This window comes from Simochromis diagramma, unplaced genomic scaffold (assembly GCF_900408965.1).
Source record: "Simochromis diagramma unplaced genomic scaffold, fSimDia1.1 OVJJ01000695.1, whole genome shotgun sequence".
Classification (NCBI taxonomy): Eukaryota; Metazoa; Chordata; class Actinopteri; order Cichliformes; family Cichlidae; genus Simochromis; species Simochromis diagramma.
The window spans coordinates 141,698-165,137 of NW_024387488.1; the positions used below are offsets into that span (position 1 = coordinate 141,698).

General features: G+C 40.0%; 1 protein-coding gene across 3 annotated transcripts in view; it reads right to left on the reverse strand.

Moving 5' to 3' along the window:
* Positions 1-23,440, reverse strand: part of pde5ab (phosphodiesterase 5A, cGMP-specific, b) — a 113,707-nt gene that overhangs the window by 7,609 nt on the left and 82,658 nt on the right. For 2 of the 3 annotated variants that reach the window (XM_040016777.1, XM_040016775.1), the window contains exons 9-18: positions 20,871-20,979; positions 20,706-20,790; positions 19,426-19,601; positions 14,321-14,380; positions 12,025-12,171; positions 8,798-8,923; positions 7,729-7,823; positions 7,548-7,635; positions 1,055-1,155; positions 274-351 (exon numbers count right to left, since the gene is read on the reverse strand). In XM_040016777.1, the coding sequence (XP_039872711.1) occupies positions 274-351; positions 1,055-1,155; positions 7,548-7,635; positions 7,729-7,823; positions 8,798-8,923; positions 12,025-12,171; positions 14,321-14,380; positions 19,426-19,601; positions 20,706-20,790; positions 20,871-20,979 (1,065 nt within the window). The remainder of the gene's footprint in view (positions 1-273; positions 352-1,054; positions 1,156-7,547; positions 7,636-7,728; positions 7,824-8,797; positions 8,924-12,024; positions 12,172-14,320; positions 14,381-19,425; positions 19,602-20,705; positions 20,791-20,870; positions 20,980-23,440) is intronic. The other variant, XM_040016776.1, reaches the window with a different exon arrangement.

Below are 23,440 nucleotides of genomic sequence, written 5' to 3' on the forward strand. Positions count from 1 at the left end.
TGTATAGCAAAACCTAAAACTTTGGTCTTAACCCATATCTGGCAACCTATAATGCAAAGAATGCCTGCATTGATGGCTAAACCATTTTTCTTGAAGAAATGGTTTCAACACATAACTTTTACAACTATATGTTGATCAATAGAAGTGTTAATCATCACACTGTCATGATGCTTTTTTACTTTTCAGACTTTGGGGTAGGTGGCCTGTCCCTCACAAACATTTATCTTATGTTTATGTAAATGTTAATACAGGCATCTGAGACTCTATACTCACCTCAGCAGGTCTCTGTGGTGTTCATCCTCCCAAACAAACTGGTTGTTCTTGGTCAGCTCAAAGAACTCCCCTCGCCTCCTGACAGCACACACCCACATGAACAATGTCACAGCAGGTAATTATCCTCATATATAACCCACTTAGCCCCCAAACCACCCACTGTCTAGACTAAAAGTGGGCTAAGATAAGAGCTGAAGTCACTGAGGTAGTAGGAGGGAGTTAAGAAAAAACATGAATGCATTAAGATGTAGTAAAAAATTGTCACCCCTCTTTTCAGAAGACTGGGTATAACAACCAACACTGTGAAGACTGAAAAACTATAAATTTTCTGTGGAGCCACCCTTAAAATCCCACCAGTTCAAACGTACTTGGCAGGTAAATTGCTTGAGTACTTATACAGTCTGTATTTTATTTTCATTTTAACTTTTAGCTGCTCTGGGGCTGTAGACATACATGAGTTCTAAGCCAATTATATTACAAAGAAAGAAAATACCCCCTTTCCATCCACCCACCCACACCACCACACCCACACACAAATGCACACTCACCAGAAGAAAGACACAACTTTTAAACACTAACTTGTATCTAGACCTACAGAATTACTATAAGGAGTGAGGAGTGAGTAGAACTTAAGTGATGAAGGCTTTAACAGTCACAAGGTGAGTGTAATCTCAATTGTACTCAATTTTGCACTGATTAAAAACCTTTAAAATACTGCTTTTCTTCTTCCATTCTTTTCCTCTCATTCAGTCTCCATTGAGGCTTGATGTTTAGTACTTACTTCATGTACAGGGCAAGGTCGGTGGCCAGAATAGCCCTTTCAATCATCTTCAGAGTGGCCTTGTACTCGTCCAGAGAAAGGCCGCTCAGGATCTGGTTTCCCTGGAGAGAGAGGGACAGAGAGAAAACAGTGTAAGTGCAGGAAAAGCTCTGCATGCTATATCACGAGTTATACTCATACTGAGTTGCTGGATGGGAGTTTAATTTTCATGTCCTCGCAGTAAGGTAGCAACAGAGCTAACTGCAGGTTTCACTACTAAGGTTTGATCCATGGACTCTGTGTCATGGTCTCCGTGCTTGCCCGGCTGGCCCCACAAGGCTACATGTGCTGTTTTGGTTCTCTCTCTCTCTCTCTCTCTCCCTCTCTGCCTGGGCGGAGCTCACTGTGGGCTCCCGCCCTTGGCCCACACACCTGACAACAATCACCTGTCATCACCGGGAGCACTATTTGAGGCTGGAACACAGATCCTCTCGTCGCTGGATGATTGTACTACTGGCGTTAGTGTTTTTCGCAGCTCCTGTGAACTCGTGCTTAGTAATTTGAGATTCGTGATTAGTTTGTGACTTCCCTTCTCTTCTGCTTCAGACCTTCCTCCCCGGACCTGTGACCTCCCTGCCGTGTGAATGTGTGTGAGTGCGGGCAAGAAGACGTGAGAGAGCTACCCTGTGATTCCCTGGAGTTTTGGATTCCCTTCACTGTATATACTGTGCACTGGTGCTGTACATATACTGTTGTTTGGAGACGTCTAACCGCTCTGCGCCTGAATTCCTACAACCAGATTGTGACACTCTGCATGCCAAAGTATTCTTGAGCAAGATAAAGAACCCCATTTAAGATTTTGATTTGGTATCTATGTCTTCATCCCAGTGTCTGACTTAACCCTGAGCGAGGGGAGTTTACACTTTGAGATTTTTCAGGATATGGAGTTTGTTAGGACAAAGCTATCTCCTATTGTTCTCTACACATTCAGGGTGAAACAGTCATGTAAAAAAGAAATATATATTCAGTTCTCTGAAAAGATAAATATACCTCAAGATTCAATAGCCTGTAAAACCACCTATAGCAATAAGTTAAAGATTATGACTTTATCTGTCTGTCACATAGTTGTGGAGGAATTTTTCCCCCAGTCTTCTTTACAACATTGCCTCAGTTCATTGAGGTTTGTGGGTATTTGATTACATATAGGTTTCTTAAGGTGTCACCACAGCATTTCAATCAGGTTGAGGTCTCGATTTTGAGCCACTGCAACACCTTAATTCTTTTATTTCTAACCCTTTTGTTGTATATTTGCTGGTGTGCTGGGATCACTGTTCGCTTGCATGCCCGAGTTTTGCCCAATCTTTAGCTGTCAGACAACTAGCGTCATATTTGACTCTAGAATAAAGCTGATTTAATGACTGCAAAGCTCAAATCATTACCCTTCCACCACTGTGCTAGGCAGTTGGTATGACATGTTTATGCTATATTTACCAAATGTGGCACTGTGCATTATTGTCAAACATCTCTACTTTGGGCTTGTCGGTCCAAATTACATTGTTCAAGTCCTGTGGTTTTATTCAGATGAAAATTACCAAACCTACAGGACAACCTAATGTAAAACTCCCAAGAAAGATAACTACACATTGGATCAACGCAGCCCGAAACTATAGTGATTACACTATTCAGTTGATTCCTTCTGTCTATTTCTGGGTACTTTTTCACAATTTTTAAATTTATCAGTGAGAGAATAACAATCATTGCCTCAATATGAGAATACTAATCATAGCATCAATATAAGGACTCACAAATATCAGCAATTTATTTCAGAAACAAAGAGTGGGCACAAGGGTGGGAAAGGTCCCAGCATCTAATTTGTTTCTATGAGGCAGCACCGCATGTAAAACACTTGATGATTAACACATAATACACCACTCACAACCATAAATGCAATGGCGTCGGCCACTTACATAGCTTACATCGTAGGCTCTACAATGTTTCCTAGCAGAAATCTAAATCAGGCCTCACATGAAACACAGATCAAAATTCACAGGACTCACAAGAGTTGACTTTAGTCTTTGGCAGGAAGTCATAAAACCTGGCCAGGGTTTGTAGGTGGAGGGTGGGAAGCCAGTTAGAGATAATATCCTGTTTTTACACTAGGAACTTTTGCCAGTTAAGGAAATGAGCCTAGATGAATGTTTCCTTGTGCTAAATTTTTTCAGTGAAGACACACATTATGCTTATTGCATTACACATAAAAATGTATTACTTTATATGCTCAGTATTTTTATTGGATTATGGGCATGCTATTGCATTACCAGGAGGTAGTTATTAAATTATCAGTTTCTTCTGTGACTTTTTGGCAATTTTTTTCAGTGTTCCACAATAGAACATAAATGGGAGACTTTGGACATCCTGATCTTGTGGGACATAACACAGAACCTTGTAGATTATAAAGTTTGAAATTATTTCTGCTGGCAGGGAGCCATGTGGGAACACCAGAGGGTGGAGATGGATTCTCTGGACTGAGTCTGCCAAGAGCTCAGCTGCTGCATAGAGAATGAGCTGCAGCTGTGAAAGGCCAGCTAAAGCCATGTTTTACATAACAGTATTGGGGTTAAAATCTGGGTGTGGAAAAAAGATCTAGATTTGCTCCCTCTGTCTTCCTAGTATTGCTCTTGTATTAGTGATGCTAGCTACAGTCTGTATTTCCATCTATCAGTATGCAGTGCAGTTTAAAAGAGGAGGCATTCTGGTGTAGGCAGAATAGCTAGCGTTTAGTACCAAAGAACAAATTTGTAAGCTTCTTTTGTTAATGCTGGTTCTGCTGCCTGTGGGAGTTGATGAATGTCTGATTATCTAAATGGGCTATAAAACACAACAATACAGTAGAAGATGGTACACGTTAACAAGGGCTTTAGAAGTACAGGGAGTGCAGAATTATTAGGCAAGTTGTATTTTTGAGGAACAATTTTATTATTGAACAACAACCATGTTCTCAATGAGCCCAAAAAACTCATTAATATCAAAGCTGAATGTTTTTGGAAGTAGTTTTTAGTTTTAGCTATTTTAGGGGGATATCTGTGTGTGCAGGTGACTATTACTGTGCATAATTATTAGGCAACTCAACAAAAAACAAATATATACCCATTTCAATCATTTATTTTTACCAGTGAAACCAATATAACATCTCCACATTCACAAATATACATTTCTGACATTCAAAAACAAAACAAAAACAAATCAGCGACCAATATAGCCACCTTTCTTTGCAAGGACACTCAAAAGCCTGCCATCCATGGATTCTGTCAGTGTTTTGATCTGTTCACCATCAACATTGCGTGCAGCAGCAACCACAGCCTCCCAGACACTGTTCAGAGAGGTGTACTGTTTTCCCTCCTTGTAAATCTCACATTTGATGATGGACCACAGGTTCTCAATGGGGTTCAGATCAGGTGAACAAGGAGGCCATGTCATTAGTTTTTCTTCTTTTATACCCTTTCTTGCCAGCCACGCTGTGGAGTACTTGGACGCGTGTGATGGAGCATTGTCCTGCATGAAAATCATGTTTTTCTTGAAGGATGCAGACTTCTTCCTGTACCACTGCTTGAAGAAGGTGTCTTCCAGAAACTGGCAGTAGGACTGGGAGTTGAGCTTGACTCCATCCTCAACCCGAAAAGGCCCCACAAGCTCATCTTTGATGATACCAGCCCAAACCAGTACTCCACCTCCACCTTGCTGGCGTCTGAGTCGGACTGGAGCTCTCTGCCCTTTACCAATCCAGCCACGGGCCCATCCATCTGGCCCATCAAGACTCACTCTCATTTCATCAGTCCAGAAAACCTTAGAAAAACCAGTCTTGAGATATTTCTTGGCCCAGTCTTGACGTTTCAGCTTGTGTGTCTTGTTCAGTGGTGGTCGTCTTTCAGCCTTTCTTACCTTGGCCATGTCTCTGAGTATTGCACACCTTGTGCTTTTGGGCACTCCAGTGATGTTGCAGCTCTGAAATATGGCCAAACTGGTGGCAAGTGGCATCTTGGCAGCTGCACGCTTGACTTTTCTCAGTTCATGGGCAGTTATTTTGCGCCTTGGTTTTTCCACACGCTTCTTGCGACCCTGTTGACTATTTTGAATGAAACGCTTGATTGTTCGATGATCACGCTTCAGAAGCTTTGCAATTTTGAGACTGCTGCATCCCTCTGCAAGATATCTCACTATTTTTGACTTTTCTGAGCCTGTCAAGTCCTTCTTTTGACCCATTTTGCCAAAGGAAAGGACATTGCCTAATAATTATGCACACCTGATATAGGGTGTTGATGTCATTAGACTACACCCCTTCTCATTACAGAGATGCACATCACCTAATATGCTTAATTGGTAGTAGGCTTTCGAGCCTATACAGCTTGGAGTAAGACAACATGCATGAAGAGGATGATGTGGACAAAATACTCATTTGCCTAATAATTCTGCACTCCCTGTATTTACTCATCCATCCAAATCACTTCCATGGCCACAGGTGTCTAAAATCAAGCGATGCAGAGTGCTTCTACAAACATTTGTGAAGGAATGGGTCAGTCTCAGGAGCTCTGTGAATTCCAGCGTTGTACCATAGGATAGGATCCCAGTCGGTATGAAATTTCCTTGCTATGAAATATTCCATATAAGTTTAAACTACATAAGTTTAATCAGATAGTAAGCACAAGGGTCTGTGAGGAGGTCGAGATGCCTGCCTATTTTTGTGACCATAGAGACTTGTATGTGAAGAATTTAGATCACAGTGCACCAACTATGCTTGCACCCAAAGTAGCAGACTTCAAAAAAAGTATCCGGTTGTTCAGTCTGACGTCACTAGCCGTGTCTGGGCCTAAACTCCGCTGCAGGTCCATATATCAAACAATCACTATGGCATTACTGAGAGTTGAAAAACTGTCTAAAGTCTTTCATCTTTAATAAAATGATCAGCGTTCTGCTCTACCAGGTGTAACAATTGAGTTTAACATCCAGACATCCATGAAAATGGAATTTATGACATTTAACGGAGTTAGAAGTTAGCAGGAAGTTAGCTCACTAGCTTCTATCTAAATACAATATAGCATGTCCTGACTGCGGGGTTTTGGAAACAAATTCAAACGTACAGCTCTGTTATCACTTCCAACATAAATGAAGACAGAAAACTAAACAGCAGTGACGTTTGTAGGGTTACTGAAGTTGGGCTAGCTGGTATATAATGATGTGCTACGTGACCGCTAGCGACACAGCTATGTTAGCATAATATAAACAAGCTAACTTTTTTTCCACTCGATAAAAGTTAACGTGAGTGTTCTCGGTGGTCAGGAACAAATGTAATCGCATGGCAGGATGCTGTAAAAGGACCAAACTTCAGCCAGGAGAACAACTGAGATAATGCAGCCACAATACGAGGTTAGTCATTCATATACTGCTGCATGGGCTGGGCTGTAGTTACATCGTAAGGTTTTAAAAACTGAGCTTAAATAAATGATTAGCGGTAATAAAAGCAGAGGGAGGTCAACAGTGATCACTGACTGTTTTTAGGAGCTTTTTGAGATTAAATAGAAGAAAATACATAACATTAAACATGTTAACAACACAAAAGCCATATTAAACGCAGACTACTTTAGGCCCGGAAGTAGGATTCGTCACGTCATCACTTAACGACGGGATAACAGGACTGACTACTCGGCTGTCAGGTCTCCAGCTGTTTGTGTCCATGACCAAATATCCAAATGTCTACATTCCTGGCACCAAAAAATGTGTTTCTGGATTTTTTTTGTTTATATATATTTTACGTTTAGGGCAGCACGGTGGCACCGTGGTTAGCACTGTTGCCGTACAGCAAGAAGGTCCTGAGTTCAATTCCACCATCAGGCCGGGGTCTTTCTGTGTGGAGTTTGCATGTTCTCCCCGTGTTTGCGTCGGTTCCTTCCAGGTACTCCGGCTTCCTCCCACCGTCCAAAGACATGCAGCTTGTGGGGATAGGTTAATCGGATAATCCAAATTGCCACTAGGTGTGAATGTGCGAATGAATGTGAGCGCGAATGGTTGTCTGTCTCTGTGTGTTGGCCCTGCGACAGACTGGCGACCTGTCCAGGGTGTACCCCGCCTCTCGCCCTATGACAGCTGGGATAGGCTCCAGCGCCCCCCGCGACCCTGAAAAGGATAAGCGGAAGCGAATGGATGGATGGATGGATTTTACGTTTATTTTGGGAAATTTTTAATTAGCATTTGTGGATGCAGTGTGAGAATTGTATTGTGAGGCAATGGTTGAACCACACCACATCTTTATTCCTGAAGGCCTTTCTGAAGGGATGTAAAAAGCCCACAATATAAGTTGTCTGCTGCTTATTAGACAAAGTAAGAAGCCATTCTGTACTAATGTTTTATGTAATTACACAGGTGGCAAGTAGAGGGATAGAGTAGAGAGAAGAATGATAGTCTGACTAGAAGACTTCCTACATATGAGCGCGTGTGTGAGTGAGCAAGTGAGTGTGCTTACATGGCTGTTGAGGATCATGAGGCACTGATCGAAGTGGTGATGCTCCATGGTGGAGTGGCAGTAGAGCTGGGCCAGTGGGTGGTCACTCCTGGAGAAGAAGAAACCGAGGGTGAATAGTGTGCTCCCACGCATGCATATATGATCATGCACACACCTCTGTGACTCATGCTCTCTGATGTACCTCTGTATGTAGGAGTTATTGACTCCTCTGTGGTCCAGGTCGTGGCAGAGTGTTGCAATCATTAGAGCCAGCACCTCCAAATCACTCATATAGCTCTGTTAGGAGATGAATAAGTACATTAAGGCAAGGAAGGAAGGCGGGAAAAATGGCAACAGATGACATACTGCCTCCACAACCAAACCAAAAAATACAGTTGTGTACACAATGCTGTTATAATACACTTTTGGCAGTGTGTGTGCTCAGCATGCACCCTGGTGTGGACATCAAAAGCTGGTTCTGCATATGACACAAAGGCTTTTATGCAGCCAGCTGCCAATTTTGCACACAAAAATCACTAGTTTTTATAATGTGAATTATTCCCGAATCAAAAATTATTTGATATTGGTATTCTGGAGTCCTTGCCAAGGATTCTTAATTGGAATTTAGGCTCTTTTTAAGAGAGCTGGTTTTTATGTCTCACCTCACCTCAAAAAGAGCCAAAAAAACGCACAAATAACTGAAAAAAGGTGAATGAGGGGGTGTTAGCATTTTACTTCATTTTAAGTTTTAGACTTTTGTTTTGGACTTTGATTTCATATTAAGTTTGGTGAGGTTTGATTTGAATTTGTCAGGCAACGACTACCGGTACTGTTTACATTTTAGCACCAGAAGCACTTAATGCATGGTCAGAAAAAAGAATGGTTTGGGTTAAAAACAACCATTCACGGCTTTATTAACTATCTGAAACAGCAAAGTTCTTGCATCTGCTAAAATATTCTCTATCATTTTTCTTTACCTCAGTACAAGTTCTGTACAAGAGGACATTTGACTAGTGTCACATTGCATTACTACACATTAAAAAAATATTGTAAAAAAGGTACACTTTGCTTTCAAATGTAGTAGCAAGTGGCTCTGACAAACTGTAACTATGTAAAATGTCAATAAAACATGTTGGATTACTTAGAAAAAAAGTGGTTGCCCTTTGCAGCAAGATTACTGTTACTGTTACCTTGGAAAATCCTCGGTATGTTACGTGTTGGGAATGAGAATGCTCTGGGAATCAATGACTATATTTTTTGACTGCACTTACCTGTAAGTGCCCTGACTTGAGGACAACAAACATGCACTGGGCTGTGTTGAAGGCATGTCTCCAGTTATGATAGGCCACATTCTTCCTGTAGTTCTTCTTAACACTCATAATCCACTGACATAAACTCTGCAGAAGAGAGCCAGTGTTATAAAAATGTTGCAAAGTAAAAGCATATACAAAATTTAATTTGGTTTTGTTCTTTGCATCGCCTGATTGTAGAGACAATCATTCTAAATTGACTGCTATTTGTATGCAGAATACTACCCTGCTTCTATCTGTCTGAAAGTAAGTTTCCTACAACAAGGGACACATTTCTAAGGGGTGAAAAAGGCTAAGGCCACAGCAACAGCAACCAGGGATAAATTTTAAATTTGTGTCCACTGAGATACAAACTATGACACAGTTTAAAATAAAAAGGGTTGAAATTTATGTCCATGTTATGTCAATAAGATCTTACTACAGTCAGTGTGGTTTTAATGTGCTGAGCACTTAGAAGATGACTGACACAGACAGCCAAGCCATCATGTCTTTACGAACTAATACTAGTACAAACTAATTTAAGTTAAGATAATAATAATGAATTATAAGTTAAATTATTCTCTACAGAATTTATGCTAGAGGAACAATGTTTTTTCAAGAACACAACACGTACAAGATAAGATAAGATAAGATAAGATAAGATAACTCTTTATTGTCATTGCACAGTCATACATAGTACAGTAGTACAATGAATTTGGAAAACTGTCCTACGTCGGCACTACATATAACACAACACGACACGATATGACACATCACAACGCAACAAACAACACAACACAGTATATTAACTTAGTATAAAAAAGAAGAATAAGTGTATGTGTATTGCACACTGTTATTATTGCACCTTGTTATAAATATTAAACATTATTATTGTTATTACAATGGGACCAAAATGAAAATGAAAAACAAACTAAAGCAGTACATTGTAAGTGGGGTACAATTTTAGCAATTGAAAGTAAAGGCAAATGTGACAAGCACAGGGTCATTTTCTTTGCCATTTCCGAAAGTGAACACTTAGCAGGAACAAAGCCGAGAGCCCTGATGTGCTGGCAGGGTGCTAAGCTGCACGCTCGTCATGACCACACTGTGAATAAAACTAATTCCAATCTGAGGCACCACGAGAATCCAAATTATTATTCATCTAATCAAATCGGGGCTCATTTTCTCTATAGGAAACATTATAATTTGATCTCAGACTTGAATGAGTGTCTGTATAACATGTTAGGATTGCAATCAAATCATGACTTGGTGTGCAGTTCAGCTTCCAGGGTGTGATGCTCTGGGATGGCCAGTTTGTCAGCTATTGGTGTGAAAGTTAAACTGACAGCCTGCACTGCTGGAGGGCCATAACTTCCTCCAGTCAAAGTTTCTTTTTGTGAGGCCTCTCCCCGCAGGCACCCAGGGGTCAGCCACCAAGAGCACCTAAAGGTGGAGAGCCAATCCTGCCAATGATCTGCTGATGCCGGCGTCAATTAAAAGTCAGATGAGCAGAGAATTGGGCTTAACAGACAGCGATGACAGAGTCACCGACACAGTCTCGTGTCGGTGACTTTTGGAGGGGTATTGTTTTATGTGCATGATACTGTTGTGTGATACTGTTGTGTGATGATACTTCTTCAGCTGTAAATGCATTTATTTGTCCTCCGACACATTTGCTCATAATGTAATGGTTTAATGTTGCTGACAAAAAGGAGGTTGTTTTTTTTGCAACAGTTCATAATATACACTGAAGATATCGGTTGTTTCTGTGCTGCCCTTTTAAAGTCAAACCTTCTACTCTGAGTAAAATATCTGTTGTTGCACAATAAGAGCTACTTTAAGGCTAGTTCTCTTAAGATTATGAATGGTTTGGCTTGCAGTGCATGTACAGTAGCTGAGCCTTTAAAAAAAACAAAAAAAAACCCCAAAACGCTTTAGCTCTATTTAAATCGTAGGTCAAGTTGAATGAGCACCAAGTCACCTCCTGTACAAGCTGTATGCCAGTATTGAGCAAGACTCACTGATCCACCTCAGATGGGGAATGCCTAGCTGAAGCCCTGGTCCACAAGAGCTTCAACTCTCACCTCTGTTAGAGCTTCGGCAACATTCTGAGGGAGACTGGGGACACTGAGTCCGAATGGAGCATGTTGAGCGCCTCCATTGCATGATGCTGTAGGGCTGTCTTGGTTAACATGCCTTTGCAATGTCTTGAGGAGATCTGGGGCGGTACCTCTGGATTGGCAGAGTGAGGTGGTGGTTTCCATGTTCAAGAAGGGGGACCAGAGGGTGTGCTCCAAATATAGGGGGATCACACTCCTCAGCCTCCGCAGGAAAGTCTATGCCAGGATGCTGGAAGGGAGAGTCCGTCAGTTCGTCAAACCTCGGATACAGGAGGAACAATGCGGTTTTCATCCCGGTCGTGGAACACTAGACCAACTCTGTTTTTATTCTGTTCCACGTCCTGTCACTCTCTGTCTTAAGCTGCCTGAGGCATTTTGTAGCAGCTCAACTCAGGGTGTCATCTTCCTGATTTATTTGTGCATGATCAGTGTTTCATCCTGAATTGTAGCTTGAACATCTTCCGTTGCTTGTTGCTTGAAGACTACCATGCACTGTGGGGAATTCTTGTGCGTTGACATAGTAATAACCTCCTTTTGGCAGCTTATTATTGCAGGGTACCTGATGACTGGTAGGATGTATGTACTGATGGCTCAGATGCTTATTCCGAACACTCAACTGGCTTCTCAGCACCTGTCTTACCTTATTTGGCTGTGGCTTAACTTAGTGCATATTCATCATGGTTCCTGTTGGCCTGTGGGATACCCAGGTTGTTGAAGCTGTCCTCTACATCTGCTATTCTCCCTTCTGAGAACTTCATCCCTTCAATCCGGATCCCCTTTCTTCTTTTTGCAAACATTTGGCTGGTGAGGTGAATCAGTAAGTCTTACTGGCATAGAGCTTGTACAGGAGGTAACTAGTGGTCACTCAGCTTGACCTAAATCAGTACTGAATCTATATCTGTATTCATTCTTAGTGATGAGCTGGCTTAGGTGGTTGAGGCCTATGCAGAAGAGCAGTGGGAACAGAGCATCACCTCTGAAACAAAGGCCTGAGTGGTATTTTTAAAGCAAGTTTGCAGTTCTCATGGATTTTAATGGAGCACATGTTAAGTCTAACCTGTTTGTGTAAAATCCCAGGTCAGTTCTTACCGTGTACTTCATCTGAAAGTTTTGGACCAGGTTGAGGTCAACAAACATCCGCACAGTAGCCAGCGTGGTTTCACTATCTGACAAGTCAAAGTCACTGAAGCTGAAGTCCAGAAGATGGAGCGACTGGGCTGATGGAATGGTTGCTAACTTCAAACACACACAGAATATATACATGCAAACAGCAGGAAAAACAACAGGCTTCAAATTCAGAAATTCTGCATTATATAGTTGAACTAAAGATTAATGATTAAATATTAATCAGATTCAAATCTCAATTCTTAATTCTGTTGCTGTTACAGAAGCAACTTTAATTTAAAATGCAGTTATGAGGTGTGCAATGTGCCAAATATACAGTATGTAGCTACCTCTTGAGTAGAGACTACCAAAATAATCAATTCTGTGTCCTAGTTACCAAGTGACACATCCTCTCTCTTGTGCCCAAGGGAGGACACTTAATCAGGCTATGCTATTAGTTCAGCCAGTTTGCTATAAGGAGAGGGGAAGAGAGCAGGATCCTTTCAGATGGTCAAGCAGTGCCACTGTTAGTGCTGGTGGGGAAGATGGGCTGCTCTAATTGGTTCATATTTTAAGAGGTACCTTGAAGTCAATGAGCCAGTTAGATGCTACAAATGAGCTACTCAAAATCACTTGGAATATCCTTTATTCTTTTTTTGGTTGATTTGTGGGGTTCATTCATACACGATTTGCTCAAAAATATTTAAATTAGACACAAAATACTAATAGTAGAAAGAATCATATTAATGATCCAACCCCAATGAAGAGAAGTATATATTATCACCAGATATATTACCACCAACATTATCAAATTAAGTGCTAATGTCCCCATAAACAAGACACATGGATTCAAAACTCCATCCGTCCGTCAATTCATTCTCCTCCATGTGTTCCAGGGGGATACTGTGGCTAGGGAGCGTCATTTACCTGACAGGAAACACGGCGCCTAAGCTCAATGCTCAAAAGTTTGATTATACTTTACGAGAACGGATGACAACAGGGCAACTTGCAATACTTGCAAAGTAAATATTTCATTTAAGGGAGGAAACACTACGAATATGCAAAACCATTTGCTCACAAAGCACGCGATAACCTTAAATGAATGCTGTGTTTTTAATTCCGCTCCGGGCTTGTGAATCTCAACCCAGCAGCAACGTTTGCACGTCCTCTCCCGTTAATGTGGCAGATAAATAATCAACTAACAGTGCATATTATGTTAGTGAGATCTGCCTTATTACAAAACCTGCCATTACTGTGCATTTAGGTGACCATGATGAGAGAGACAGACAGAGTCTGGCTGGCTCAGATGCTGGCAGTTGTCGCTGCAGTCTACCGTTAGCGTCTTCTTTCAGGCCAGGATAGACGAATGTCACCAAGCAGTGACTAAGTTTGTGGTAAAAGGCTTGCACCCATTTGCCACAGCAGATGATTTTCAGTAAGTGAATGTGTTTAATTGTAGGCAGGGACATTACTGGATATTCTTGTGTAATTGCTACTGAATAATTTATGTTATACTTTGTTATTGCTACAGAAGAATATTTATTTTATTATTTTACATTTACAATTTTTTTTCCTGGGGACCCTGTGACACCCCATTGAAGAGCCGTAGGCTGGATCTCTTAAGATCTCACGGTTGGGTTTGTAAGGCCATGTTACTCCTAAATTTCTATCTTGTTCAAAGAGAAGATATAAAACAAAGTTCTAAGCTAATTGACCTTAGTGTTCTCCTTTTTTAAAAAGAATCGATAAGAGAATCGATAAAGAATCGAATCGTTAAACAGAATCGAAAATGGAATCGGAATCGTGAAAATCTTATCAATATCCATCCCTAACTGTGGCATTACAAATCCCACTGATAGATAGATAATCTATCCAGCATATCCTTAGCATATCCAAAACATGTCACCTAAGAGGAATCCAGGATATGCCAGAACCATCAAAAGTGGCTGTTTTTGATGTGGAAGAGTAGCCACTCTACTTTAAGCCTCTCCCAAATGACTGAGTATCTCAGCTTATCTCTGAGATACTCAGTCATGGATGGCTGTAGCTCAGGTGGTAGAGCAGATCACCTACTAACTGGAAGGCTGGTGGTTTGATCCCCGTCTGCTTCAGTCTACATGCCAAATATCTTTGGGCCCATGTAGTTCCCATACTTTCTTACTGATCCAGCCAAAGATGTTATTTCTACACGAAGCCTTCTTTCTCTTAACAACATCACCTGCCTGTGTTTCTCTCTTTCCATGCTAAGTGTATAATGTTAAATTAATGCATTTCAATTTACTTCAGCTACCTGGAGTTCCCGTGATTCTTCATCTGCAGCAGAGGCATGATACGACAAGACCTGCAACACATGTATTTAAAAAAAGATGAGTTTTGCAGAAATAAAAGATATGATTATTGCACAAGTATCGGATTTTCTGTAGAAAGCACACTTACACTGTCTATATTGCTGTTCTCTGAGAACAGTCTGTAGTCTGCTTTGTGGCAGCACTCAGTTTGCAATTATTTCACCAAATACAAATATGTCTGACTGACTGGACATTCTGCATGACCTTTCTTTTATTTAGCAGGCACAGTGCATGTTAATAGACATCAGTATAAAAGACAAGATGTAAACATGCCATGTTCAGAGACTTTTGGAAATCATAAAGAAAAAAAAGTGGGCTCTGATACTTGCAGGCTGTCAAAATGAAACGGACAGCTCAACAGGCTTTTGACAGGCTATAAAAAAGAAAAGTGGCACTATTCATCAACCAGATGTCAGTCAAATCCAAAATAAAAAAGAATCCTTTATGAAGAGGAGTGCACTGTCAAAACAGCAACTAAATCTTGTGTTTACTATTTTTAGTTACCAGCAGATGAAAATACAATCAGTGTTTTGTGCAGTGCTTGTCGGTCGGGTGGACCTTCTCCCTTCTGAGTGTAGGAAGCTCCTTCCAAGTCCAACAGCAGTTGGACCAGGTGATTGGTATAAAGCAATCGATCTAACAGATACTTCCTTTCAAGTGGCCATAGATCCAGACCGCAAACACTTGCTGATATGTGCATATGCATTCAACAGCATAATCCTACAAATTCCTGGTGCTGCTGCCTGGTGAAGTTATCTTTTTGCTCCCTACATCATTACGAAGATAGCATTAATTCCTCACTGAGAGAGGAGCACCTTAGCCTTTCTGCATGATAGGACTCATAGCAGCTTCAGTAAGTACGCCTTTCCCTGTTAAAGCTGTATCACTCTCTGCTGTGTGCATTTCCCCCAGTGTAAATGATACCACCAATTCAAAGGAGAGTGTGTCAGAGGAGCTTTTTTCTGATTCTAAAGGCTTGTCAGTGGCCATGATATGCAGAGATAATCAGTCTCTACAGGGACCTCCTCTCTCAGGTGGGAAGAGGGATGATCCACTCAGAACTGTGGTGGCTGTTTACCATTTGAGAGGTGAAATTTATAAGGGTCAGCCCCCAAGTGTGGGGGCAACGACAACTCATTTCTCTCCTTTAGGGGACAGAAATCATAGTCATAACATTTCATTTTCTTGCGTGTGTGTTTCTTGCACTTGATGCATGCATGTTGTCTTGTTAATTTTGGATCCATACACATTACAGCTCTTCTTTTTGTTGATACTGGATCTAGGACCCTAAAGAAGATCAGAGAACATCTTCTGATACGTGTCATTGTCTTGGGTCTTCAACCCAGTTTTTAAGGTTGTTCTGGACTCTTTATTCATTCTTTTAAATGTATTAAATGTTTATATTCAAATTTGGTATTAGGTTTGAGTTCTGTATTTCACTAGTGTTCCAAGTTTGTTATTTTAAACTCTTGGTTCTTGTTTTATCTTTCTTCCCATTCGTTTCCAATCTATCTCTGTCTCATCTCAGTATCCTGTCATCAGTGTCCCTGTGTTTGTTTACTTCCTTTCTCCCCAGTCATGTCCCTGTTTCTACCTGGTCTCTCTGTGTTGTCTCTGTGAATACCTTTGTAGTCCTGGCCCTGTGTTTTCTCCCTTCCTGTTCCCATGTTCATCTCTTTGTGTTTCGTCCCTTTGTCTCCCCAGTTTGTAAACGTCTCTGTGTATGTTCCCAGTCCCAGTGTCAACTTCACGTCTTAGTCTTGAGTGTCTGTGTGTGTGTGTCTGTGTCAGTGTTACTTCCTGTTTTCTTTTGAGTCTCGTGTCTTGTGCATGTGATGTTCTGTTTTGCTTCCCCTGTCTTGTTAGTTATGATTCTTTTAAGCTGTGTTCTCCAGGTGTGTCCGCTTTCCTTAATCACCCTCCTGTGTGTATATTGTTTGCATCTCCCTCTGTTCATCATCACATTCTCCCTCATTGTGTGTGTGAATTCAGTTTGTTTGTCAATTCAGCTTGTTGTTGGTCTGTAGTCAGTCAGCTAGATCCTTCCATGCTCTGTTATAGTTGAGCTTTTTTCCCCATTGCCTTTTGTGCCAGCAATAAAGCTGTGGTTTCTAGTTTTATCTGCCGCTCGCTACATGACAATACAGGTGAATTTCTCAGAGCTCATCAGCTTTTAATTAGACATGTTTTTTTGTAATATTTCATGTGGCTTTAATTGGAGCAAATTCATTGACTGCTGTTTTATTACAGAAGCCATGTAGACGCATTGTTCCTTCTTTTGCCCGTAAACATAACATGCACTGGCTGTCACTGTTATAACTGATACAATTTTACAAATAAAGATCTTTCACTGTAGCTTCTTAGCTCAGAATGGAAGTGCATTTATATGAAAATGTCATTGTCTCACATATATTATCACATATTCACATATGTGAAAACACAATGGCATTCTCCTAAAAATAAGAAGAGCTCCTTTGTTTTGTTCAAGCTTAAAAACATAAAATAGTGTGATTAATGGCTCAGCGAGAACATGATGAAGGACATGGAACAGGGTTATCCATTTTGTTCCTACTCATGCCCTGCAGCAAACATTGCAAAACTTATTATTTCTCCCTGCCTGTAATCCAGTGGCTGCCTTTCATATGCTTTCAGAACTGTCCACATAAATGTGTTGTTGTGTCATCAAAGCCTCCCCACTGTGACAGTGATCTCCTTTAGAATCAAAAGTGTGTCTGATGTCACGTGATTGCTGACACTGGAACTTGGACAAAAATGTTTGTTCTATTAGAAGTGCTCATTGATCCTCTCTATGTGGAAGAGATATTAAATATTAAATCATGTCTTTGAAGTCCAGAAAACATGCTGTGATTGCTTGTGTTTTAGGACAGAGCCGACAGTTAAATGTCACAAAAGATTAATCTGCTCACCTCCTCATCAACACAGCTCACTGCTGTGCCATCTACAGCAACTGATTGGCGTCCTGACTCAGAGTCCAAATGACCAGTGTTCATTTTGGATTTGTTGACAATTTTGACTAATTTGAAATGATTTCATCTCCTGTTTGTTGCATTTAAAATGTAATATTTTTCAACATTTTAAGGCTACAGCTGTCTAATACTTGTGTGGTTTTAACTCATGTTTACAGTTCAAAGTTCACTGGTAACTAACTGTCATCACCAGCCAACCAGCTGCTGAGTCAAATACCGACATCTGAAAAATGATCCACATTACATCGTGTGATTTTGGGCATAAAGAAGAAGATCTGATTGCAGTCTTTAGATGCAGAACAAATTAAGATAATTCTAGTGCTCCAAAAAAAGTGTAATGTAAGAGATTTCAGATGCAGTTTCTGTGATTCTGCAGTAAACTAAGGGGCTGACAGCCATCGATAAATGCAGTTCAACAAAATTAACATCAGCTTAGATACTTATGTCTCCAACAGAGAGATGAGAAGATACCTCAGGGTTTCACTTCACTAAACAAATGAAGGGAAATCTCAGAATACTATACAATATTTATATATAGGTAATGGTTGTCATCCCTTTTGATAGCAAGATGAAATTCAGTTTTTTCAAACAAATTATCTTTACTCATCTAGAGAATGTACTGTGAAAGACTTTTTTTCCCTTGAAAAGTATTCATGTGAATTAAAGTTCTACAAAGATTCATTTTAGTGAAAATGGGGCTTAAAATTCCTTTTTTTTCGTTCCTTTATTTTTTTTGTAACGTCCTTTCAAACCACTAGTTGAAACAATGGCCTTGCAAATGCAAATGCACAGGCTGCTAACAATAAGAAAATCTACAATATCCTTCTAAGAGTTGGAAAGGAGGAGAAACAGACTTGTACAATATGTGTGTTTATGCTAGGGCTGCCACGATGAGTCGACTAGTCAAAATCGTCGATGACTAATTTAATAGTCGGCGCGTGGTTTGAAGCTTTCTAAGATCCCAAAAGATGCAGGAATAAGTAGAAGGATTTAAGAGTGTAATAACGGACTGAAACAGAAGATGGCAACACTGCATGTACAAGGATGCCAGCTGCTGTTAAACCCCGAAGAAGAAGAAGCAGTGTCCGGTATCGTAGCTGTGTCCAAATTAAGGAACCGCATCCTCCTGGGCGTTTACGTTACAGCGACACGACGAAGACTGTCCACATTCGAAGACTCCGACAAATGCGGCCGACAAATGCGCCCTTCATTTCCCCAGATCTGAAGGATGGGTCGGGTATATACTTCGTGGCCCATCTTTCATAGCGCAGTCCTGCTCAGTTTCCAACAATGGCAGCAGCTCCTTAGTTTTAATATTACTCTTATTATTCTTTCAGGCAAGAATGTAGCTGTGTAAACTTCAAATATCTGCTCAGTTTATCAAGACACCACATATTTTCAAAAGCGCTCCAATGTTTTCGGAGACGTCTGTTACCCACCAGCTTGATGCTAGCTGGGGTTCAAGGCTCAATAGAGCCGGTGAGAACACCGGACTCCCGGGAAATCGTTTTCAAACCCACCGCCGTTTTTCGCTACTCAGGTTAAACATGATATATAATACACTTAGATAACTTAGAAATGTTATTGTTTGGTTTTTTTCAGTAATTTATTTGTTCCTGAGTAAATCGGTTTGGCTGAGATTAAAGTTATTACATTAAGTTTTCACACAGCTGAATAAACGTCAAGCAGACAACTGATTATCAGAAGTGTGAGATGCTGGAGAATATACTGCGGTGTCCTGTTATATTTTAGATAGCAAGGAGCATACGGCTGAGTTTATTAAACTCCACCGAAACAATCTGCAAATTTCATTAAAATTTAATAAACGATCATCTTGTCTTTATTTTTAGTTAGCACATACCTTAAACACTTAAAGCTGTAAGCTAATGATAGTTATATAAGAGCAGATGCTGCTGGTGCAACAAGCTGTACATTTTACATCCAATGGATACATACATGATCTGATTAGCCAACTAATCACAAAAATAATCCGTGACTAGTCAACTATCAAAACAATCGTTTGTAGCAGCCCTAGTTTATGCTTGACTCACCTCCAGAGTGACCTCTTGCTTAGCCATAGCTCTCTCTACAGTTTCATACATCTGTGTGTTTTGGATGCCGAGACCACAGAAAATGGCAAACGCCTCCAGGAACTGGTCATCATTTCTGTTGAATGCCTTGACGCTGCCTGACACTTCATCTATTTTGTTCACCAACTGACAAACACCTACATGCAAACACAAACACATTACTGTTTATATTTGGTAATGTCTAGTATAGAACACTTCACTTTAAATAGGCCCTAATATAAAGGTTAGTTCAGCAAACCTTCAGGTAAGATTATGAGCTTTAGAATAACAACAATTTTATCTTGTCATTGGATCAGTTCATTCTTCCAGAATTGGAGTCAATGAACAACGTCAAACAAAATCTGTAAATACCTAACATCTGACTCAGGGTCATGAGTTTGCTGGAATCTATTCCCACCATTATAGGGTTGGGTACACTTGGACAGGACACCAGTCAAGGATATCAAAATTGTCTTTCGTATATCATTTGTTTTTCATTTGCCAGTTTTTAGATTTGCATTGTTTTTGGGGCCCTATAAGAACAGGAATAATAGTCCAGTTTATCCCATGTCATGATGGTTTGTACCAACTAACAAACAACTAGCTAATAATTTAGGTAAGAACGATCTTGAGAAAAACTTGCTGAGAAAAAAACCCTCTCTGATCAGAATTTCTTAGGGATTGCTTCCATATTAATGCAGGATCTGTACTGTCCAAATCTTATTATTATTCTGTGTTATGTAATTAATAAAAAACAAACAAGCTTGTTTTAAAATGGAAACCATAGTACCAGGAGAATGTCCCTGCAAGCACAAAACACAAGCACTTCTACAATGCTACCAGTTAGTCAGTTATTTCAAAGCTTTCAATTTAACTTTATGCTTTCATTTGTTTTGAGTAGGATAATGGTCAAAGTCTACACTAATTGTAAGGCCATTAGTATTCTCCTTGCATGCATGCAACTGACTCAGGGTGCAACTCATAAAATCTAAGGTTAGCTAATGCTATAGCTTCACAAAACAGAAATAATTTATATTACTTTTAAAGAAAAACAAAACTAAGATATTAATTGAAGACAGTGATAAGCCACTTTGTCTACAGTACATGCTGTAATGCAAAAATCTTTTCCTGATTACATTATCAAAAAAATATATGCAATTATTATTCCCTTTTATGTATCTGGACATAGAACACAATATTACTTTCTAACTGCTAATGCTTTCAATGCTAACATTGTATTCGGGCAACAAAGCAAAGCCTACCAATGACTTTGTCCTTCTTGCCATTCCTGATGGGAGTGCAGAGCAAACTCTTTATCTGATTGCTGGAGTGAGCTGGGTTTTCACTCTGTGAGAAAAAGATGGATAATTACTCACTTTTGGAAAAGAAAAAAAAAGAGAGAGAAAAGAAAAGAAAAGAGTACAGACCGTCCAAGGAAAGCGCTGGTCCTTGGTGACATCGGCAATGTTCAGAGGCTGCATGGTGTTTTTAACATACTGGGCGTACATATAGTTAATCTGGCTGTTATCGTGGCCCCTGAGAAGAAACACACAAAGAGAAAGAGCTTCACAACTAAGCATTTAGTATCAAGCTCACTTGGAATAATCCATTGAACCCTTGTGGACACTATGATACCATAGAAGGGCTATCCTCAAAACCAAACATAAAACACAAAAGAGAAAAGGCATAATATTCCCCCAAAATGAAGACATTTTCCAAGAAGCGGAAATAAATACAAACATTGTGCAACAACTGTATAAAATGTTAAAACATTTGCATTTCAAGGGTTTAAGACTAAAAAAGAGCTGAAAAATTATGGTCCCAGTCATGATAATTCCATCATAACTGGGACCATCTCTGCCATGTGACTGTTAATTTGACTGGCTTTGCAGCCTGTGTTTTGTCGCTGGCTGCAATGCACTGACCATATTAGCTCCCAGTTGGAGCTGGATTCGTCTAAAATGCTCTGTTTAAATGTACAGCTACCAACAACCTGACTAATGTTGTTGGTTTCAAGTGCTCCAAATGAAATGTAAAACAGATGTTAAAAAAATACATTTGGGGGGGAGTGGGATTTATTACCCTGCCAGGTTTGCCACCACCCTGCTGGCAGCCTGTTGTGCAGATGGTGAAACTGGTGTCTGTCAGGAAATATTTACACCATTTAACTGCACTTAAAACCAAAAACTGAAAGTTCTACATTACTGTTTGTGAAAAGGTAAATAAACAAGATGTGGGCGGTTAAGTAAATGTGCCTGACGACCATTTTTAAAAAAGCATTTCTTTTAACAGACACAGCTGTCCAAAAACTGCTATGGTAGAACGGTTTATCACATAGGCCCACATATCACTGAAAGCAGAAGACACATTTTTCGGTCACTCTTATAATTTCTTATACATTTACCAGCAACTTTGTTAGGTATATCCAGTTCATCTACTTATTAACACAAATGCGTAATAAGCCAATCAACTCAATGAATTGAGGGACGCTGATATCAAAAGATCTCCCAAGCAACAGATTGGAAAAAGAAGGGGACTTGAGTGATTTTGAATGTGGCATGGTTGTTCTAACCAGACAGAGTTTTTCAGAAACCACTGACCTACTGGGATTTTCCCACACAACCATATCCAAGTTATATAGAGAATGATCAAAAAAATAGAAAATATCCAGTAAGAAGCAATTGTCCGGGAGAAAATGCCTTATTGATGCCAGAGGTCAGAGGAGAATACCCAGATGACTTTGAGTTTATAGGAAAGCAATGGTAACACATTCAAGATATGCAGAAGAGCATCTCACCAAAATTATGCAACAGAGGATAGGAAAGACATTCTCTGGGTTGATGAGTCTCTGTTGCAATAGGGAGGGTCAGAATTTGGGATAAACAACATAAAATGGATCCATTCTGCCTTGTATCAATTTTAATATTTCTGGCAGAGAAATAACAGTTATTAGTTCTAGTATGCAGTTTCTATCATACTTTGCTACTGGTTATGGGGTGGCAACATTTATTATGTGGTGGCCATGGCATAATATGCATGCATAATGTGTATTAAGTATTTTTGTTTCCTCAATTAATAGTTTTTTTTTTTCTTAAAATGCGCAACCTTTTCTATTAATTCTACTAGGGGGGACTTTGTGGTGCTGTATCAGTACTTTGACTTTTAGAAGTAACAGCAGCCCTGAGTATTTTCAACAGCCAAAATTAGCAACAAGCAGTTAAGTAGTATGTATAGTATCAACTTTGACATAGTAGTGGCACAAAAATAATGCCATAGTACGCCGCTCTCGTCAGAAGTAAATGCAAATAACTCTGCCCAGGCATCATTAAATGTCAGAGGAGAATATTTTTCTTCAGATATTTTTCTTTTCTTACATTTCTCCATACTTGGCCTACCTGGGGTTGAAAGTCTCGATAAATGCACGGTGTTTCAGCGGTTATACCAGCTTCCGCAAGTGTTATTTTGAGCGAGGAAAAATAATAAAATGTCATTTTATTTTTATATTTCAAGATCATGATAATCTTCCAATTTAGAACTACAAGTTAAATAAAAAGAACTAACACAAATAAAATACACTTCAGTTAAATACTTTTACAATTTATTTTCTCAAACCAAGGAGCCGCAGTCTAAAGACTAAAGAGCTGCAGGTTGCCGACCCCTGCTCTAGGCTAACAGCACTGAATAATAAAATAGCTGCTGGCTAATAAAAACTAGGGGAGCTAGAGAGCCGCACCTGAGTTCAGTGTGCCCCTGGCTCAGACCTGGGAGCTAAAGCCATCAGTCATGTCTGTCACCACTTAATAACCCTGTTTGTTATCTTTTGTCTCTCCAAGTTTAACCACAGAGTCCAGCTATAATACTGCATGAGAAATGATGGAAAAAGGATATATAAACATGGCACAAGCTTAAAGTCAGCTAAAGTTAAAGCCAATGGATTTTGGCTGTAGTGCTGTGGTGTAAGTGGTGTGTGAGTAAGACTGGGAGGGAATATGAGCAT